Source organism: Falco cherrug, chromosome 13 (assembly GCF_023634085.1).
Source record: "Falco cherrug isolate bFalChe1 chromosome 13, bFalChe1.pri, whole genome shotgun sequence".
Classification (NCBI taxonomy): Eukaryota; Metazoa; Chordata; class Aves; order Falconiformes; family Falconidae; genus Falco; species Falco cherrug.
This window is the reverse complement of record NC_073709.1, coordinates 3,254,190-3,275,699: the sequence shown is the minus strand read 5'-3', so window position 1 is coordinate 3,275,699 and position 21,510 is coordinate 3,254,190. Positions and strand designations below refer to the sequence as shown.

Here is a 21,510-nt window from a genome sequence, read left to right as displayed (position 1 = left end):
GTGCCGGGGGAGGGAAACAACCCAACAGGCTATCTGCTCCACCCGAGTGCTTCAAAAAATTATATATACACACTTAAAATGCTTTTCTGAAAGTGTAGCTGCTTTCAAAGGCAGGTGGTGGTGGAGAGGGGTGGCCTGGCTGCAGCGGGAGCGCAGGTGCTTGCAGAGCAGCAGCTCTGGGGGTTGCCCACCTTTAGACTGGGGGCGAGTGGAGATCCGCAGGGAAAGACCCCCCAGCGCAGGAGGACAATGCCTAGGAGGACCATCCTGAGAGGAGAAAGGAGCAGCTGGTGGGGTGGCTCAGCGCTGCCGCCCTCCCAGGGGGCCGGGCTGTCCGCTCCCTGTCCTGCTGGGGACCCCCTGTTAGCCCTGGGTGGTGCAGTGGCATCACCCAGCACCATGCCGCTGGCCTCAGCACCGGGAGGCTGAAAGCTTTGTGGAGCCAGCCTGGGAAGGCCCAGCGGGAGGCTGTGCTGCAAGAGAAACCGGGATGCGATATGGATGGCAGGGGACGTGCCCGGTTTGATTTCCCCAGCGTACGTGGGGACGGATGCAGCCTGCCAGGGGAGATATCCTTTAAAGCTCCGTGGCGTAAGAGCAGAGCCAGAGCCAGATGTAGCCACAAACAGACAAGACTCTGCCAAAGGGTCACAGGATGCAGGAAAAGAAAAACACCTGGGAAAAAATTGGTCCATGGGGGAGAATGCCTGGGGAAACCCATCTTCACCTTCCCCTGCCGGGACGCTGGGGGTGAAATCCTGCACGTGCCAGCTCAGTGTGCAGCCAGGCTGCGAGCAGAGGATGATGCCGGGCATGGTCAGAGGAGAGACAGCAAATGGGGAGGACATGCCGCTGGACTGCTCCACCGTGCGCCTGCATCCCGGGATGCTCCGAGCAGCAGGCGACGAGGTGTTCCTCGGAGCTACCCGGACCCCGGCCAAGTCGCATTTTGTCCAGGAAAGGGAGCAGTTATCCTCGTGAACCCAGCCTGGCGTGTGTTTTACATTAGCGCCTTAGATAAGAGAGCAGCATTGCGGAGGCGGCTGGCTGCATCCTCATACGCCACCGAAAATCACTGCTGGAAGACAAAAGCTGTAAGAGGAAAGGAACTGAGCTGAAATGAGGAGTATTTTATTTTGTTTAATTTTTTTTTATCTTTCAGGAGAAGCTGAAGACGGATGGACAGCTTTGGGGAAAGAAAACAAAGTTATGAGAAAGGAGGCTATGGAGTGGGCAGCCCGGAGGCTGTGGCTTTGCCGGAGCAGGGGCTGCCCCATCGCAGTGGCCCAGCCTGGTCGGACGCGTTTCTGCAACAGTAAATCCAATTTACCATGTTTTAGGGATGATAAAGAAACCCCTGTGCCTGGGGATGCGCCCCTCCAAGAGGTGTGGAAGAGGAGGCTGGGAGCATGGCAGGAGCAGCTCCCGGTGCCTTACTCCTGCCGTCTCCATCACCGGTCCCTAGCTGTGGTACCTCTGGCAGGGTGAATGATGTTTCATCGTCCTCGCACTAACGGCACTTTCCCCCCCACCTCGCCTCGCCAGGCTCCAGGAGCCAAAATACATGAGTCCGTTAAAAGGATAAGTTCCTGACAGGGCAGAATAGTTTCCATCTGATGCTTTAACTGGCTAACGAGGCTGGAGACGGGCGCTTGGACCTTTGCACTGGAGGCTTTTCGTTGCAGCACAACCCCGAACTGACAACATTTTCCTAATTCCCGAGGCCAGGGTGAACTGGTTTCCCCTCTCCGGGACGGGCTGGCACGCCGCCGGGGCTTGTGAAGCCGTGCCCGTCCTCCCAGCCGCTTCTCGCCCGCCTGGAGGGCCAGGGCTGAGCCGGGAAGCTCAGCCACCTCTCCCAGCATTAGCTGGCTGCAGATCTCCCTTTCAGCCCCAGAAACGTTTAAGGTCGGCTCTCCAGTGTCTGGACTGGGCTGCATACTTCTGGCCAGCATTTGAGCTGACTAAAGGAGATTTTTTTTTTTCCTCCCCCCTCCCACAGCAGCCGATCCGGCATCTTGCAGACTTCCCAAGCCTGGAATGTGTAGAGAGAGGCTCTTCTGGCCCCAGTAAATACAACTTCTCATCGGGATAATAATATTCTGGAGCTCAAAAAATAGCTGGTTTGCCTGTGCTCCCCGTCCGTGGGCTAAGGGCAGGCAGTGGCCAGCACAGCTGGCTCCAGATGTGCTCCGTGTGCCCTGGGAGGGGGCAGCTGCCCTGCCCCAGCCCCAAAGCCGCTGTCTCTGACCCCAAATGGCTGGGGGGCGAGGATACAAGCACTGAAGACCTTGCATGGAGGTGGCCTTGGGGGGAGGCTACACGGCACCTGCCAAGGTGCCAGGAGAGAAATACGGTGCCTTGGAAATTCTGAGATCTGTGTGGGGAAGCACTCCCTCTCTTCTTCACCCCACGAGAGGAGACAAGCCCCAAACTCAGGGCAGGGGTGAAAGGAGGCGACCACAGCTTCATGTCCTGTTTCCTCCTCCTACTCATCCTCCTCCTTCCCAAATGCATTCCTGATGGGCCTTTCCCTGCTAGGCATCCTTGCACTCCTCCCCTTCAGCCTAACAAGATACATGCCTGCAAACAAAAGAATGATAATTCTCTCTCAGCGCACAAGAGAACATCAGGTTATTTTCAACTGCAGGTGATAAAATCCGAATTTTATGACCTAGCTAGCATCCCCAAGAAGCCCATGCCTGGTACACGGTGCATCCATCAGCGCTACCACATCTCCTCCCACCCCACAGGATCATATCGTAGTTGAAGTCCTTGCTGAAGCAAAAGCACAAGCACACACACCAAAACACTTACTAATCCCGTTATGGGCCTTAATGAAGAGCTGAACCATGACATTTTTATTTGTTGTGGTTGCTAGGTATGTTGCTATGCTCCCCACACCGTACCCCAAATCCCAGTGTATTTGTGATATCTGAGAGCGCGTACTGGAGATTTGTTTAGCTGCTATTGCCAAATTTAGTTACACTTTGAAAAAAAAAAAAAAAAAGAGCCATTCAGGAGCTTCTCAGAAGCATACCTTTTTCCCCGACAAAGTAAACATGCGTAGGAACATTTAAACAACAGCTACACGCTGCTTGTGTTGACACATTTTTGTTTAAAACGAATTTTTGTACCTGTGTGTGTTGCAAAAAAAGCAAGAGCCAGGCTTTCATTCTCAATTTTAAATCCCCCTTTTCTGGGGGTGTGTCCCTGTGTCGTCCCTCCCCCTTGCCTGTAGACATTAGCTCCTGGGCTGCACACCACTCTGAGACTTGCTGATGGGACTAATTAGCCTTAATCAGCCCTAATGGCCCTCAGCAGCCCCACCTGAGGCCGCCACCCACACCCTTCCCATGCTCCCTGAAGCCCTATTTCAGTCCTGGAGCCGCAGGTGAGTTGGTCTGTAGTTCAGTGTTGTGGCTTGATTTTGGACTTGTCTCATCTCTCTTGTCTGGTGACCTGGACTCTTGGTTGAACTTGGCCATGATCTCCTGCCCTGCTCCTCTTGCTCAGGTACTAGCCTGGTATGTGAGACCATGGGGAGATGGCTCTTTCCTTGTGGACGTGTGGCCACGCTTTGCCTCTGCGTAAGTGGAAAAATGCCCCTACCCAGTGGGAACTGATGTGGGTGTTCTCTCTTTTTTTAATTTTATTTTTTTGCTAGGATTGCTGGCACTGGAAAGAAAAAGTCATATGTCCCAAAAAGCCCCATAAGCCAGGGAGAGTAGCCTGTAAAGGAAAATAAGTTGATGTAACTTATTTGGGATTATTCCAGAAACTTTTTGACAAAGTCCCTCAAAAGACAATGTTAAAAGAAAGACTGTAAAATGGTTAGAGAACAACAAACAAGCTTCTCCTGGGGACTGTGAACTGCTGAGAGTCAGCAGGACCAGAGTAGGGATACATAGCCAGCTCTCAGCATGCGGGGATCTAGCAGGTGGGATATCACGGTCTTGGTGCCAGCGTTGTTGTAAACAGACACATAAAGTTTATGGAAGAAACGATGAGCAATGAGGTGACAACATTAGCAGCTGATGCTATTGGAGATGGACAAAACCGCCCTGAAGTGAAGGTACTGAACTTGGAGATGCAGTACTGCAAAAGAGCATGAAATGCACTGAAAATGCAAAATGCCAAGAGCTACTGCCAGTTCCTGGACGGTGCGCAACGAGGGCCCGGGGCAGTACGGGCCTGCAGCGGCTGCGGTCCGGCAGGAGCTGCGCAAGGTGCGGGTCTGGTCACGGCCGGGCCGACAGCACCATGTTAACCTTACAGAGTTAAGCACAAAGTGAAAATTAAGAGTTATCAATGCAAACATGGCAAGTTTGGCGGTGTCCACCCTCCACCACCACCACCCCCAGCCTTATTGGCTTCAATAACGCTCTTCAGCACTCTGCTCGGTAGGTGGGTTTCTTAACGTGACTGAATTGCCACCTGATACACAGAACAAGTTGTTGGCGCGACGCCAGCAGAAATGTGCCTTCCCTGACCCCCGTATGCTTTCGTACAGCTACGGTCACTGTCTCGCCCTCTCCGGTGCCGGCTGTACGGCACCGTGACGGCGGCCCCCCCTCCGGGGCAGCTCCCTCGCCGGGCTCTGCCAGCCAGCGCGGTGTTCTAGGCCTCTGTCTTAAAATGCCGCCTGGCCTGAAGAACGGCAGGGCGACGGCCGCCACCGCGGGGGGCCGCCCATCTTGCAACCGCACCGGGGAGGGAAACGTTATTTTTAATTAAAGCGGCAATCTCAGAACCAACTAATCGCCGGGGGGGCGGGCCTAGGGCTCCCGGGGGGGGCGGGGGGCCCAGCGCAGGCCGCGGTCGGCCCGGCGAGGTGAACCGGACACGGGCTCTCGCGAGGCGGCGCGGGGCGGAAGCGAGCTCCGGGGAGCCGGGAAGGGGGAGGGGGCGGCCCGGAAGGGCCATAACGGGGCAGCGGCCGCCATGAAGCCGCCGCCGCCATAACGGCGGCCAGGGCGCGCACGTGACGCCAGCCCGCACGCGGCGGGGCCCCGCCCCCTCGCCTCACCTCACACCGCCCCCCCGCTGGCGCGCGCACGTCGCCCCGGGGGAGGGCGGGGCCCCGCCGCCGCGCTCGCGCGACGTCACGGCGGCGTGACGGGCGGCGCGCCGCAGCCAATGGGCGGCCCGGGCGGTGAGGTGACGCGGCGCGGCGGCGGCCAATAGCGGCGCGCGGGGGGCGGCGCGGCGGCGGCGGCGGAGGAGGAGCGTGGACCGCGGGCAGCGGCGGCCAGCGTGAGGCGACGCCATCGCGGCCCCGACGGGCGCGGAAGACGCAGTGGTGGTGGCGGCGCGTGCGGGCCGCGGCCGCTGAGCGAGCTGGGGGCAAGCGCCGGGGGTCGTTGCCGCCGCCGCCGTTCTCCTCCTCCTCCGCCGCCGCCGCCGCCGCTGCCGCCATTTTGTGAGAGTGCCTCGAGCGGGCGCCATGTTTGTAAGGAAGAATTAGGGCAGCCATCTCCGGCCACCAGCACCTCCCTTCCCCCGTGTGTGTGTCCTCTCGTTCTCCTGTGCCCCGGGCCTGCTCCTCCGAGCCGCCGCCGCTGCTGCCTCCTCCTCCTCCTGCCCGCGCGGGGCGGCCGGGCTCAGCCTGTGCAGCCTCGCCCTGCACTGAGTGCCCGTTAGTGTCTCACTAAGTAACCGTGAGTGAAACCTTCATCATCTCTCCTCACTGAGGGACCCGACCCTCCTCCTCACCGAGCCGCCCCCAGAGCGGCTGTGCGCGCCGCCGCCGCCGCCACCTCCTCCTCCTCCCTCCGCACCACGGGCAGCGGCAGTGTCCTGCCTTCCTCCACCTCCCTCCTCCTCACCACACCACAGCCAGCACAATGGCCTTTGAAAGCCTGTTCTCCAAACCCCCAAACCCAGTTCTTGACCCAAACATGCCCGACTCTGACAGGCAACATGCAGGGGACGAAAGGTCGAGTAACATTCTTCTCTCTCTCCGCTTCTCATAATGATGATACTAGTGGGGTGATGATGATGCTGATAATGATGATGATGATGATGCTGTCTGTTAATGTGCCTAGGGGGTTAACAATGTTTTTGTGGGGGCAGGTCACCTTCAGGCTGGAAGAGCGGTGAGGACCGGGGTGGTGGTGGTGGGAATGCAAGGAGGAGGGGAGGGGGGGGTCTCACTGAATTAGAAGTGCATTATTAGTAAGGTTTTATTTTTTGGAATGCATGCCTTTTACATCTTCATTTATTTATTCTGGCTGGGAAGGGGGACTGTTTTCCATTTCTTTCCATAAATTGCACTTTCCAGGGGGTGTCTGTTGAATGTCACCATTGTTCTTTTTCTCCCTTGCCCTGGCGCTGCTAGTCAGGTAGGAAAGGGTGCTTTGAGTTGGGGTGGTTTGGTGTGGGTTGGTTTTTTTGTTGTTTTTGTTTATACAATAATCTCTCACTAGATCCATATTTAACTTCATTTTCTTGCCAGATTACACCTTACACATTTAACTGGATCTTTTTTTATGCAGATTAAGGTCTGACTGACGTTATCTTTCCTACCTCTCAATCCCCATGCGCAGAAAACCAGAGTCCTGTTCCTGGTGAAAGGACCTCTGTTCCTCCCTCCCTTTCTCTCCTGCAGCTGCTGGAAATTCAGATCCTTTCTCCAGGCAGCCCTGGCCTTCCTGAACTAGTTCCAAAAATACTATGCCAGGATGACAGCTAGCAGTCCTTCAGTCTACATCTACTCAGAGCATTCATGACACAACCGCAGGAGTTAAAAATGCTGGTTTTTCAGCAGCTGGGCTTCAGTCTGTCCTCCCCACACAACTCCACAACCGTGCTTGGTACTTGCTTCAGAAGACTGAAAAACACTGGGGGGGGGGGGGAAGGGGGCTTGTGAGCGAGCATAACTGTCACCTCTCTGGAGAAAGAGCCGCTAATTCTGCATTACAAATTGGGAAGTGGAGGGCCGCACGAGCCGAATGACTGGTCCAAAAATTGTACTGCGATTTAGTGACAGGTTCAGGGCAGATCCCCGAGCTGCTGATTCTTGTTTTCACCTTCCTGCTTTTAATTGTGAAACAGTTTAAGTTGTGTCATACTGTATGTTCCAAAAAGAAAAGGAAGAAAAAAAAAAAAAAAAGTGTTGTGTAAAAAGCAAACTAGCAATCCACTGGGATTGCTGAAGATAGGGCATAACTATGTATTAAAACTGCGCAGCAGTAGCAGGCAAAGTGTTTTAGAGTTCTTGGAGTTAGTAAGTCTGTGACTTTTTACTGTTTCAGGGATTGAAAATACTTCATGTTTTAAAGTCCTCCTTGAGGACAAGCCCAAGTTACCCGCTGTTCTGCTGGAAGCGTAGTTTTTCTAACTTGGAGTTACTCATGTGATGTTGACAAGTAGAGTTCCTCTAACCAGCTGTTCTCACCAGTACGCCTGTTGTTACACTGGTAAATTATGAAATAGAATAAATAAGTACTACCTAATAGTCTAATGTCCTTTTAATACAGGTTAATTTATTAAAATGGCTTTATAATGTTTTAATCTTGGTAGAGCAGAAGACAATAAACACATCTACCTGTTAAATAATACTTTCTGTAAACAAGACTTCTATAAAACTTCTGCTCCCCTCTAATCCGAGATGAGCGTAGTAAAGTGTATTCTTAATACACCTAGACCATTGTTTAAAAAAGGCCCCAAATAGAAGTGTTTGTATGATATTAGGTGCGCAAACGTAATCCTGTCAAAATCCAATATTTTAACTTTCTGAAGTTGATAAAAGATTTCCCTACTTCCCTCTGTGAAGGCCTGAAGAGAAACAGGGTCTTTCCTGTCCACAGACAACATGGCTGACTCACTAAGGGGAGGGGCAGCACAGCTTTAACTATGAACACTTTTTTTTTTTTCTTTTTTTAGTGCTGTGTTGGTTTTGTCCAGTCTCTGTTGTCAGTTGAAAAACCAGTTGCAAGGTCTGCTGAAAGGATGCAAGTACCTGATAGCTCATATTCTTCTGAGTTACCTTGAACTGGGGTCTCAGTGTCATACTTGTTTGGTGTTTTGATATTAACATGTCTCGTTTCAATATGTTTTATCATGCAGTCATTTTTTTACTACGTTGGTAGCTCAGGTCTAGTGTACTGTAGGTACAGCCTATAAGAGGAAGCTGCTGAAATCATTTAACAGATCAATTTGTGCAGCCTAAATTAATAGCATTTCTGTTAACATTTAGTTAGCTTGATTTTGAACTGATCTGTAGAATTACAAAGTTGGTTAGTGTTTTTGAGCAGTAGAAAGCAGTAAAAAAACCTTGTCTGTCCACGCTTTGAATGTTCTGAGTTAAAGATTGTTTTAATCCAAAGTCTTTCTTTTCCTGGTTTATAGGTGGGGCACCTGATTAAGTGAGGAGGGTTTTTCATTCTCTGAATATTTTTAGTTAACTCATCATGGAGACGTTGTCTTTTGATGAAGTATTTGAGACTTTCTACACATAGATAATGGGTGTCCTTTAAAATTTTTTCCTGTAAGATTAGATTTTATTGAGGATTGCTTGTTACATAGGCAGGGTAAAAAAGTCTTGAGGCAGGGTGCAGGCATGCTCAGTTACAGTAAAGAAAAACACCAGTTTGTGTAAATGTGCGGGATTATTGCTCTCTTCTGGAGGTCAGCAAGGTCTGATTACTTGCACCAATTTGTGGTTGCTGTTGCCATCATCTGCGGGAGTGGCTGCTTCACGTTTCTCCTAAACTCTTGTTCTGTAGGCATTGTCCCACCTATATGTCATGTTGTTGGTGAGTGTACGTGCCTAAGCGAAGAACTAAATGCTCGTCACAAATATAAAAGCAATCAGTCCTTGTGCAGACTTCGGTGGACTTTGATTGTCTGACTAATAGTGAGCTATTACAGGCATGAGAAGGACTTGTTTGCTACAGTTGGTTCCACATTTGAAATCGGTGCCAGTTTTACAATTGCCAGGAACTTCAGAAAATAACTTGGAGCTCATTTATTTTTAAAATCTAAAATGTTAGCTTGGTAGTGATACTTTGTTGGCTATCTCTGCTTTACTGTCATTTAATCTCCAGACTTGGAGATTTCTTAAACCATTATCTGCTGTAAAAATAGCAGTGACCTAATGATAGGTCTGAACATTGAGATGCTAACTCACAGATCACAGAAGTGCAAGTAATGCTTCTGTAGCCAGGACGGTCTTATGAGCTGCACTGCGAGTGTAAGTATCAGGCCCCTTTTAACATGCTCCTGGTACAATAAAGGAAATTCGACATTGGAGACAGCTCTCTGACAGACACCTGAGTGGCTAGGGAACTTGCTTTAGAAAATTGTCCTGATTTTTGCGGAGGGCGTTTGGAAATGCCGCTTCAAAACTGGGCTTGTCTGTTGCATTTCAGGTTCCTTTTCCCGAGAGGCAGGCTAATCCTCATTGTACGCTTTCATTACGTATTTGATACCATTTTTACATTTTAAAATGAAGTTGGTACAGTCACTTTCTTACTCAAGATAAACTGATTGGAGTTTTATGAAGTGTAGCTGAAGTGTTTGGTTATGCGAGTCCACCTGCTGTGGTGCTGCTCTTCCAAAGCCTCTCCTTCACCAGCTGCCTGTGCATGGTGTACATCCAGATGAGCTAGGTGAATAGAGGCTCGACCCAGCCACCCCTTTGTTTTTATTTTCCCAGTTTCCTCTTGCAGCTGTCTTAGGAATTGCCTGCTCCCTTCCCCTGTACCAGTTTTGCACTCCTGTCCTCATCAAGCATGATTTACACTGCTGCTCTAACAGGTCTGTCTGGTTCACTGTAATGGAGACCTGTTCAGCTAAATTACAGCCAGTGGCAAGTAAAGGGAAAAATGCAAGTGGTGGTTTGTAACCAAGATGGGTAACAGCAAACTGAAATTTGTGTTACGTACCTGAGTTGTAGGTTTTCTCCGTTACTGCTTAGCCAATATTGTATTGCAAGCGGCTTTGCCTGTGTCTTGTTGTGATCCGCGTGGCTCCTCAGCTCTGTGAAGCACCACAGCATTACAGATCAGGGAAGTGTTTGTGGAGCAGAAGGGCTAAAGATCTCAAATCCTAGTTGCTATTGTCCAGCCTGACTGCTCTGCCGGTTTCCTTTGCCACGAGGCTTCCAACCATCTTCATTTAAACTTGACTACTTAAATGTATCTCTTTTATTCAGCCTGGTGCTTTAATGCCCTCTGTCCACGTGTGCATATTTGGTTTGAAAATGTTTACTTACAGCTGTTCTTAGAGATATTTTTTGTTTCACTGATAGTTAATCACTGGGGAATGTGTCTGTTAAGTTGAAGTTGGCTGTGATCACTGAATGCAGCCTTGTAGCGATTTATTGGTTTTGAGCATGATTTCAAACCTTGCTTTGACATTAGGAAACTAGGAAGCGAAGAGATAATCGCTCCCAAATACGCCCTGTGGGCAAACAAGGCTTGCTCGCCATCCATAGCAAACATTGCAGGAGTGACAGAAACGTAGCTGGCTTATGTAGCTGTTACTCCTCATCCTCCTGGGGAGGAGAAGGTGGTGGCCTGTGTGACTTCCAGTAATTTCTTCTATGGTATTCAACCCTGGAGATGGTTAGGCAGCAGGGTGAGAATGTGGGCTTGCCAGAAGTTGCTCGTTGGCCTCCAGTACCACCACAGGAAGCTATATTTTGGCACGCCTCACTGCTGTCTTTCTCGCTTCCTTCCTCCATTTTATGGGAACACCGTATCTGTTACGGCCTCCTCTGGGGATGAAAACAAAACAGAGGTTAAAAAACCCAAGCAATCTAGCCTATAACTTTTTGTGATGCATTTTCACCGCCTGGCTGTGGATTAAAATAACTTCATATTTACAGAGTGGTCAAAACTAATGGGTGGCTGAAAAGTGCCATGAGTGAGCTGCGTAACATTGTCAAAGAAGCCAGTGCTGATTATCAGTGGATGCTGGCTTGTTGTGTTAACTGCAAAAACACCTTCTAGTTTTGTAGTTATTTTCCCTATTTTGTAAATTCTTTAGTAGCATGCTTGGACAAATTTATTTAATGAATGTTAGCCCTCATTTTGGACGAGTAATTTCATGTCATCAAAATGCATCTGAGTTATCGTGCTCTTCCTAATTTTATAAAACCAAAATCTTACCTGTTGAGAGTATTGCACATTTGTCTTGTGATCACAAACAGGACAGAGAGAAAGCATGTAATGATGAGAAGGGATAGCCGTGTGTGTCTGTGTGGTCACAAGTGTGGCATAGCACCATGTTATTCTAGATGCATTTGGTTTGGAAAATATGTGCAGGAGGGTTACATGAAGCAGCAGGAGTGTGTGAGGGCCTAGAATAGAGGGGTTAAGGGAGAAAACTAGTTTGGGGTACTAAGAAGACCGTGCCCAAAGGAAACTAAGGAGGAAAAATGTCCAGGAGGGGTGTAAGGCTTTTTCACTAAATAAGTCTTGACCATTATCAAAAACACTCGAGTACCTTACCATCAGGTTAAACTCTCTCCTGCATTGTATGTCCTTATCACAGATCCTCAGAGGTCAGCAGAGCAGGTGTATGATGCTGTTACCAGCCCCTGTGAATTAAAGGGCTGTTAACCGTACTGTTTCTGTATGAGAAGATGAGTTTTTGGACATCCTCGATGTTTTCTGATAACCCATCTCTTCTAGAACTAATCACAGAAAAAAGAGGTTAAGATTTAACAATGTACTCACTCTAGGAAGAAATCAATTTTGTTTTCATTTTGGACAGTAATACTCAGTCATCACCAGAAATGGGTAGCTAAAAAAATAATTTATTAATTAATGTGTTAGAGATCTTCTCATGTGTAAAGTTTCCATTCCTGCTGCTGTGTTCTTTCTCTGTGTGTACAAGAAGTAAATGGGAGATGTTTGCAGCCTTTAATTATTTTCTACTATGTACTTTTTCTGGTCTTGGTAATACTTTCGGAAAGTCTTGGCCGTTAATATTATTTTTAAGGCTTATTCTAATAAATAAAGGCAAAAGCATCGTATTGTAAACCAAAATGTAATTATTTTTAAATGAGACCTTACCTCAGCTGTGAATCAAGCCTACCAAAACCAGACTGAACAGAAAATAACGTTTGATGATGGAGAGTCACATTTTGGTTGCACAATTTTGTTCATGTAACGTCTTAAAACATACAGAGCTATGGTTCTCATGTAGCATCTGCTCTACCTGCAAGTATGTGAAGTAATTCTGTTAGGAAGATTGGAAAAACAGTCCCACAGGGAAAACTCTTTTTAGTTTTCTTAAAATATTTCAGAGCTACAATTGTCAGTGTACTGAGAAAATGTGTCTTGTTTTTGTATCTTGGACTTAAGGAGCTTGAGTTGTAAATCTTCTTTGAACATAAAGAATGCTATTTTTAAAAATGCCTCAGACTAAGGACAGGAAAGGTTAAGTTAAAGCTGAGTTTGAATGTTAGAAATAAATAGTAAACACTAGAGTAATGGTGAGTTACTTTATGCGTGGATTTCTGTTTTCCCTAACCGAATATTTGCATAACTGCTCTTTCGGTGATTTCACCAGGCTGATTCTCCCTGAAAGACAATTTGGCTTCTGTGCCTTTCTAATCCATTTTGGAGATGCTCTAGAAATACACTTGTGACAGTGGAAGCGCTTTCAGGTTTTCTTTTCACATATCCATCAATCTCTGAGTTATCTGGAGATTGTGGAAGAGGGAGTGATCCATCAGGGATTTTAGTGCTTTCTGTTGCATTTGGAGATGAACCAAATATTTTTTGTGCCTTTCTAGTCCTTGGTCAGGGGCTGATAAGAAAGATCACGGCCAGTATGCTGTGTTTTGTTTAGTTAGGATTTATTTAGCTTGTGGCGTCCAGGTGATGTTACTTAATTTTGCATCTCCTGTGTTCTGGACTGCAAGATTGCATTTGCTGGCCCATGGGTTATGAGTAGTACTGTATGGCAGCTTGTTTTAATCATTCAAATCGTTCAGGGCTCTTTATGAAGGAATTCCAGTAGGTCAGACAGCATTAGCCAAACGCCTCTGAGCAATTTAAACTGGGTATTTAATAAAGATGCTTTTATTTCTCTTCCAAAATATGGGTGTTTGGAAGGGGCTTGGGATGGGACAGGCTTGGTAATGCTGGCTGAGATCTCTGGTTAGAGATGTGTTAACCTCTTCTGCTGTTTTCAGTGCCAGAATTTTATACCACAGGTCTGCTCTGTAATAGGCCAGGGATTAATTTCTGTTAATCTGAAGACATGTATCAGATCTAGTTCAGCCTTTGCATATACTAGTACAGAATACAAGAAAATAAGACAGGGCAGAAGTTAAAAATTGCAAGTGTTGTTCCTTCAGCGCAGAGGCTTTTAGACTCCAGAGGTATGCGTTGTGTAGGCATCGTAAACTGTTCCGCCCACAGCTTGTTGGCATTATTGCAGTGAAGTTTGGTTTTGTGGGGTATTCTTTTGTGGGGCAGGGTAGTTGAAAGAGAAGTGAATCTTGGAAAAGACAACAAAGTTATACTAGATCAAGACAATTTTTATTTTTGTGTATCAGGCGTTTCCAGCAATAATAAAGCATACTAAGGTACTGTGTAAACCCAGATTATTCTGTAAGCAAGAACCTCTACTTTGCAAAACCTAAGTTCATATAGTCTCTTGTTAGATGAACATTGCCATTTGTTTGCTGTAGATATCTGCCAGAGGGAAAGCAACCTAACATTCAGACCCATTTCCTAGAAAATCATCTGCTAGCTGTGTTTTTTCTGGATCACATGGGTTTGTTGACTTCTGTTACTCATAGTGGAAAAGGAGGTAGTCTTGGGTTACATCACTGAAAGCCCTTCCCAAAGCCTGTGGGATATATTTAGGAAGTGAACTTCTAAAGGGGGTGGTTTCTGCACTCACTTTCTAGTGTACAGCTCCAGTCTGTATTTTAAACAGGAAAAAAAAAAGCCTATAAAATGGAAGGTAGTTTCTGTCCTATCACTTCCTTTAAACTTTCTTTGAAGAATAAGTATTTTCAAGAAGGTGATAGATTTTTGACCATTATCTTTTCAAATCATATTTACGTAGGGTTTTTTTGTGTATGTCTGGGTTGGTGGTGGGGTTTTTTGCATTTTTTTTTTGTTTGGTTTTGGGTTTTGGGGTGGGTTGTTTTTTTTTTTTTTGCATTCTTGAGGTTTGATGCTTGGAAAACTCTAGGATGTTGTGGAAAGAATTCAGGCATTTGGGGATTAGAGGACTTTCGTAATCTTACCCTTGAAATGCAATCTAAAGGATAGTATTACTGAGATTCTGCACAATTGTTTTACCTAGAAAGTTACTTGTGTCCTGTGCGCATCCCAGAAGTGTAAACATATGGGGGCAGTTCTCAAAGGAACTGGTAACTGCTAAATACCTTATTTCCCAAAGAGTGTTTTCAGTAGGCATTTTACATGAGAGGATATTTTAATTGAGTGGATGTCCTTGAGAGAGTAAGTTTAGCTGACGTTGTCAAAATACAAAAGATTTTTTTTCTAATAACGGCAGGCGTTTCATAAATATTTGTGTTCCAGTTTCATTAGGCATACTTTATTAATCAAGTGTCTCCTGGAAAGATGTGACAAATGCTTTCTTGGGATATTGTCTGCTATACTTCAGAATTTGTCAAGGAATGTTGGAGATAATGGACACTGTGGTGTTGGAAGACAGGATTTGTTTTATGCTTGTGTTACATACTCTGAAGATCTTTTATCTCAAGTCTGGGAGTGTCTTGGTGTTACATTGTCCTTTGTGAGGCAGCGTAAGGATTGTGTATGAGCAGATCTCCGTGAGCACTTGTAAAAATCATAAAAATGGGTTCTGAAACTACCTCTCCACATTCGGAGCCCGCTTGGTAGTAGGCATACCTTTATTATCATTGTAATTATTAATATCCATTCTGTGTTCAAAAGCTCACCTTGGCTTCAGAGCTTCCTACTGGTTTATATTTGCACTGAAATATACTGTCCTTTTCAAAGTGTTTCCAAGTAAATGTTTAAGGCCATACACAAAGCTGGTGACAATTGCATTTGCAGTGTAGCTAAACTTAATAAATAGCAGTTGAGCAGTTTTCCTTACCTTGTTTCCGAGTTCCCTTTTCCCTTCCTAGCGCCCCGTTGTGTTCGGTGCGCTGGCAGGAAGAGCCATGCCTTGTTGTCTGTGAAACTGCCCAGTCCCTTTCTACTTCAGCAACTGCCTGTGGCAGTCAGTGCTGAAAGTTCCCTCGCTACAGCCGTGAGCTTTTACTGCCCATCAGCATGAATGATGGTCTTTAAACCTTCTGTAGCAGCATCTTGTTCAGATTAAATTTCTTTTTATGCCACTTTTTAATATTTTGACATTTGAAGGCTCCTTACAAACTTTCCTTCTTTCCAGTCCTGTTACTTCATGGTACTTAGCAAAACAAAACTATCTTCAGTATTTGTCCAGAAGATTATTTTCTCCCATATTCCAGTGTGCTTTTTTCAATTGCTAGGTAGGCAAGCTGCCCTTGTGCATTGCTTAGAAGTGTTCTTAGAGCCCCCTTCTTGATTATGTACTACAGCAAAACATCCTCATGAGCCTTGGATGTATATAATGTGCCTTTATGTGGTTGCAGTGGGCTGCCGTGAGGTGATGGGGAAGTGTCACAGTTGCTGTAGGATCCCACTAGTAGTTGAGAATGAAAGGTGAAGAGGTGCTGCCTTGGAATTGATGGATTTCCTTAGTTTTTCTCCAGAGCCTTTATGTGAGTTGATAATCTGGATGTGAGGATTTTTTTCCTCCTTCATTTGTTGGCTGCTTAGTGCTCTAGAATTATATATTTATTTTTGTTTGGGTTTTTTGGGTTGTTTTCCTTCCTTTTTGCGCTGCAATTGTTAAGAGTAGTTCTAAGAAGTTCCAGGCTGTATGAGGTGACAATACAGCAGTCATGTCTTCTCCCCTTTTCTTCTCTCTGGCATATCCATTACTGCTCTCACAAAAAGTCACAACTTTGGGTTGCTTCTAACTTCTTAATCACTGGGGTTTTTTTTTCCTGTGGAGACTCAGGTCCTTGGCTTCCTTTTGAGTTCTTCCCCCTTCCTACTGTTCGCAGTCCCACCTTGAACTAGACAGAGTTGATTGTCAGGTTAGCTAATATGCTGCGAATACAAGACTGTGATGGACAAATTGTAAGGCAATTTAATATAGCCTAATTACTGCCTCTGTCCTAATACCTTCTACTGCCCTCAGCACTAGTTTGATCTTGTTTTGGGGTTTGAGTGTTTGTTCTTTTTTAAATATATCGTTTTCTAATATCTACAAGCTTCTCCCCTTGCTGCCCTCGCCATCTGCTGAACCTGATACTGATGGCATTTTCAAGCAATCTCCATGTAAAAATTCAGGACTGAGTTTCTGCAGGGTTCCACAGTACCTGCAAAGGCTGAATTCCAGAAGCAGTGGTAATGTAGAAATAATTATATAGTGCCAATTATTAATGTTCAAAAGCAGTAAATTCTTCCACAACCAAAACCCAGCAAGTACCAAATAGAAGGGGAGTTGAGATCGCTTTGGCGGTATGTTCGAAATAGGGATAAGAAATAGGTTAACTCGTGTTTTGTTGAAGTGTTTCTTTCCTGGCAAAAGATTTTTAGGGTTGTTACTGTTCCAGTCAGTAGACAAAACTTTATTAAATAAAGTCTGACCCAGTTGTAGCAACTTTTTTTCCCTACTGATGGCGATAAGCACAAACTGTTCTGTTACTTGGTCTACAAGCACTTAGTGTTAACATTATGTGTTTGTTTTTTTTTTTTTTAATCATATTTCGGTATTACTTCATTTTGAAGACTTTTGAGACAGTCACATTCATATGCAGAAGTTACGTTCACATGCATATTGTTCCATTTATATTATTTATTGATGTATGAAATGACCCCCTACAAATGTCAGTTGCACATTTTAAAAAGACAAACCCCACCCTGGGTAGCTTAGAAAAATAGCATTGTCAGATGCCTGGTGTCTGTTTTTAGATTCTAGCAAATGAAATTCAAGTGTTAACTACTCCTTTCTTGTCAACTACTAATTTCTTTTGAAGAATTCACCTAAGCGCTAAATTAATCCTCCTTTTTAAAATTGCTTATAACATTGGCCATTGCACCCTAGATAACTGCTGTCCTGTCTTTAGTTCCAGGAGTTGGTGTGTTGACGGAAACATGTTTGTATTACTATGCGTTGTTTTTCCTGCAGTACCCAACCATTTCTCATTATTGCTACTCTTTCACTGTGTGGCTTTCATAGAGTTTTAATTGCCTTTAATTTTGATCATATCTGTTCTGCAAATACAGCACTGTAAAGGCATGTAGTAGCATTGTAATAGAAGTATTTCTAGAAAAAGTTAAATGACCTCTTCAGTTCGAAATGTGTTTAAGGGCAACAGAATCCTGTGTGTCGAAGCAGGTTGTTTTTTTTTAATCTAGGTTGGAGAAAACTGTAAGAAGAGAAGACCTTTGTTCTGAGAAGGAAAATAAAAATGCATTGGTTTAAAACTTTTTGTTTTTTTGGTACAATTCAAGACCATTTAATGGTTTGCATTACATTTTTCTTGAACTGTAAAAGAAAATTCTAAAATCCTACATAGTTCTTGGGGTATTACATGTTTTAAAAGGATATGCACATGCATAAAAATGTAGCTGGTGGAAAGAAATACTGGGTGTGTTTCTTTTTACTGTGCTATTGGACAGATGAGGTGGAACATAACATGTAATTGTATTCTATTGCTATTTCTCCTCCTACAGAGAAGATGGAGAGCTAGAAGATGGTGAAATAGATGATGCAGCATATGAAGATGTGAAAGAACATGGTACAAAAGGTGATGATAAACAGAAAAATGAAAAAGGACATAGAAAATCACGGAAGAAACGCAAAAAAGAAAAAGAAAAGAAAAAATCAAAAAGGAGAAGACGGGATAAGCATAAGGTTAGGAAATGCAAACCAGAATATTGGAGGTGCTTATTTTAATTCCAGATTTAGACAAGAATCCAGGGAATTAGTGAAGAAAACTAAAATGGTTTTATTACAATTTTGGCAATCTTTGGTCTCCAAGGGCAAGTTTTGGGAATTCCTGTCTTACCAATACACTTCAATATTAAACAATTTGTTTAAATAGACGTTTGACACATGAAAGTGCATATTCACACATTTCAGTGACAGTTTATGTGGTGTAAAGAGACAATAAATCATTAAATAATCCAGCCATGGCACATTGCAAATGGTAGTTTGGAAAGTTGTCTGTTAGCTTCGCCTAAATGCGTTTTCATAAACTTGGTTTTCATCTGTTTATATTTAAAAGAAGTACAAAATCAGATTGTGGGCATAACTGTGTTATTTGTGATACACATCTTCATTGGATGCTTATTTATTTCAGTATTTCTTTTAATAGCAGTTTACAAAATACCGACATTTGTGAGCGTTTTACTCCCTGCCCTTGTCAGTGGTTGTGCTAGTTCTGACGTGAAAGGCTCAAGTGCTGAACCTCTCCTTAAATTGTTTAAATCTTAAGCAGCAGTGTAAATTAAGCACTGGCTACTGTCCACAGCAATGGTAACCAAACCATAAAGATTTGAGAGTTTTTTAGGATAAGAGGCAAAATGTAAATTCAGGAAGTTCAATCTTCATGCTAATTATCATATCTGTGGGAAGAAAACATTTCAGGCTAAGCAAATTCTTTAGTAAAGTTCACTATGATAATGTGTCTAATATATATTTTAATCAACTTAAATGCAAGAGATTGACAAAATTTTGTCCTAGAAAAGGAACATCAGGTTTCATTTTCTAAAGGTCACAAAAATGCAATGTTCTTATATGGTTCCCCTCTAAATTTTCTGCAAAACAATATGTCTTAATAAAACATTGGTAATGCAGTAACACTGAGTTTTCTCCCCACAGCAAATGACAGGCTGCTAATCATTTCTATGGTCATGTGCAAGTTTCTAGCCAGCTCCCAGGTTTGTTAGCCTTCCAGCAGCATCCCTGCTGTCGCAAAGAGGCAGGGCTCAGACACTCATAGGAAGCTGCCTGAACCCAGAGAAACCACATAGCCCTCAATGACTACATTTGGAAGACTCATCAGATCAGATCTCTGATAAAAAAAGTGGGTCCTCAAAGATTGTGCTTTCTTTAGCTTACTCCAGAAGCAGAGATTTGTGAGACTTAAGAAAATATTTTCAGTTATTAGACTAATGCTTCCTTTAAGTTCACATGCAGCAGCCGAGTTACTCAGGGAATTATATAATAATGTTTGAGAGCACTGTTTTCTTCTTTTTTTCAGCATAATTCCCCTTCCAGTGATGACAGTTCTGACTACAGCCATGACTCTGATATTGAACGGACAGAAAGACCACATAAAAAGAGTAGCAGCTCTTCATATAGAGATTATGATTCTTCGTTCAGTCAGGTAGTATGGTTTTAAACCAATTTCTCATGTTTTTATTTAGGTGCAGTTTAAAAAATGCAGATGTAAATGATGCGGTTTTCGAAGGCTGACTTGATCACAGTGCCCATTCTCACAGATTTCAGGAAGCACATCTAGTTTTCATCTGCTTGGGTAGATTTCCAAATGTAAAGCTTCTTCTGTGGCGTGAATCTTAAGTGGTGTAATCGAGCCTGATACTGTTTTTTTCCCCCCATCAGGCAAAAATTAAGATTCCTTTATTATTTCCTGCATTGGATTTAGACTGTAGTAAGGAAACAGCCCCTGAAAAGCCACCTTTAAAGATCTAGAGTTGATTCTGCTTTCTGATAGCTCAATTTGTCCTGGCTTTTCTCAGCCTGTGCAGCTTGATAACCCTTCTGAGACCGTGGGGTGAAATAGACTGGCATTCTGTAAAGCTGCATTAGAGTGGCTAGAGGCTTGATGAAACTCTGGTACTTCAGAGGAGAGGAGATTTTCTGTTTAGCCTGAAACTGTTCCAGAAACCTCTAAGCCAGCTGAATTTATTAACAAACTGAAGATCCTGTCTGCAGAAACAGGAGAAGGGACAGTGCTGGTTTAGGAGTGGCCATAAGCAGTATTTCATCCTGACTGACAGAAACAGGACAGATTGCATCATCTGTGTCCGAGAGCATCTGGATTGGAGATCATGAAGGGAAAAGAACTTACTTTAATCATAATTCATCTAAGTAGCACTTAAAACACTTAGAACTGTGCATGTTAAAATGCTTTGTCAACCTCACTGAAAAACGTTCTGGAGTATAGATGCTGATGCTGTTCTTGTTTATCTTTTTTTTCCAATTTCAATGCGTTCAGAATCAAAAGTAGTAATCTTCACTGAATAACTGGTTTTCACTGTGCATTATTGATGCTTGTTTGTGCAAGGTAGACAGCGTGACAATAAAACAGCTTAAAAGCAACTGGTTTTGTAGAGCAGATTGGAGGGGTGTTTTTTGAAATATTGAGTTGCTTCTGAACAATGCAATCCCTTTCATGCAGCATGGACACGTATCAGGAAATTACATGAGTTCACAGAAAATGCAACATAAAAAAAATGTTAAAAGCAAGGAGTATGATGACTATAGTCATTACAGTGATGAAAACTTTGGTAATTATAATGAAGAAGAAAAGGATGAAGATTTTGCTGATCAGCTTAAACAATACAGGCAAGCTAAAGAGACCTCCAGTACTGATTTGGGACCTCCATTCCCAAAAGAACCAGTGAAAAAACAGGGGATGAAAGGGATCCAGAAAGGTAAGATAATTTGAATCATTAACTGTAGTAGTGGATGGTGGCAGCAGTTGTATCATGCATCATTTTGGGATGTTTGTCTTGAAGAAAACTGCCAGTGGTGCCTTTCCTGGGAGCTTGCGGTTGGTCTCCCATCAGTAGGTGATAATGCTGTTCATCGTAAGGGAGTAATATCATATGGTTGCACTGATGCATATAGTGAAGAAAAAAATCAAATGTTGGGCAAAGTGTACATAGGAAATAAAGAAATAAAACCCTATTAAAAAGCCAAGATCTTTGTTGGATAACAGTTTGAGTAAGAAATCATAGGGCTGTAAAATGACTTTCTGGTAGTAGTTTCTGAAAGTCTGAAATGGGACTTGATTGGGGGAAAGAATGTAAATATATAGATTTCAAAATCTAATTTAGGGCCCCCTCCCCAAAAAAGTAAGTAACTAGAAATTTTGATAGTTGCCTGAATGCTTTTATTACTATATCCCACACAAGTATGCTAGCATCTTTTACTTTTCTTTTCACAATTTTACTTGCAATCAAAGCTGGGCCGGTACAAATGCTGGTGAAAAAGCATTCCTCTTAAGCAACATACTCCTGAAAGAGTCCTGCTGTCCTTATTTCATGCCTTACTTACATAAGCAAAGTTATGCAAGCATTCTGGTTTGCACCTTTCATTTGGTGTCTGATCGTTTCCTTACCATTGCAGTGCAGTTCATGGAGCCAGCTTACATCTCTGGCCTCCGTAGAAGTGCTGAACTTGTTCTCATGCCTTATTAAATGAGATCCAAGTTGTCATTTCAGCAACTATTGACTGGGTTTGCAGAAATTACAC

General features: G+C 44.5%; 1 protein-coding gene across 2 annotated transcripts in view; it reads left to right on the top strand.

The window, feature by feature from the left end:
- Window positions 1–5,254: 5,254 nt before the first annotated feature.
- Window positions 5,255–21,510, top strand: part of ZC3H6 (zinc finger CCCH-type containing 6) — a 28,925-nt gene continuing 12,669 nt past the window's right edge. The window contains exons 1-4 of one of the 2 annotated variants that reach the window (XM_055725627.1): window positions 5,255–5,938; window positions 17,739–17,919; window positions 19,271–19,396; window positions 20,432–20,687. In XM_055725627.1, the coding sequence (XP_055581602.1) occupies window positions 5,847–5,938; window positions 17,739–17,919; window positions 19,271–19,396; window positions 20,432–20,687 (655 nt within the window). In that variant the 5' untranslated portion in view covers window positions 5,255–5,846. Of the gene's footprint in view, window positions 5,939–6,144; window positions 6,345–17,738; window positions 17,920–19,270; window positions 19,397–20,431; window positions 20,688–21,510 lie in introns of those variants that run through there. The other variant, XM_055725628.1, reaches the window with a different exon arrangement.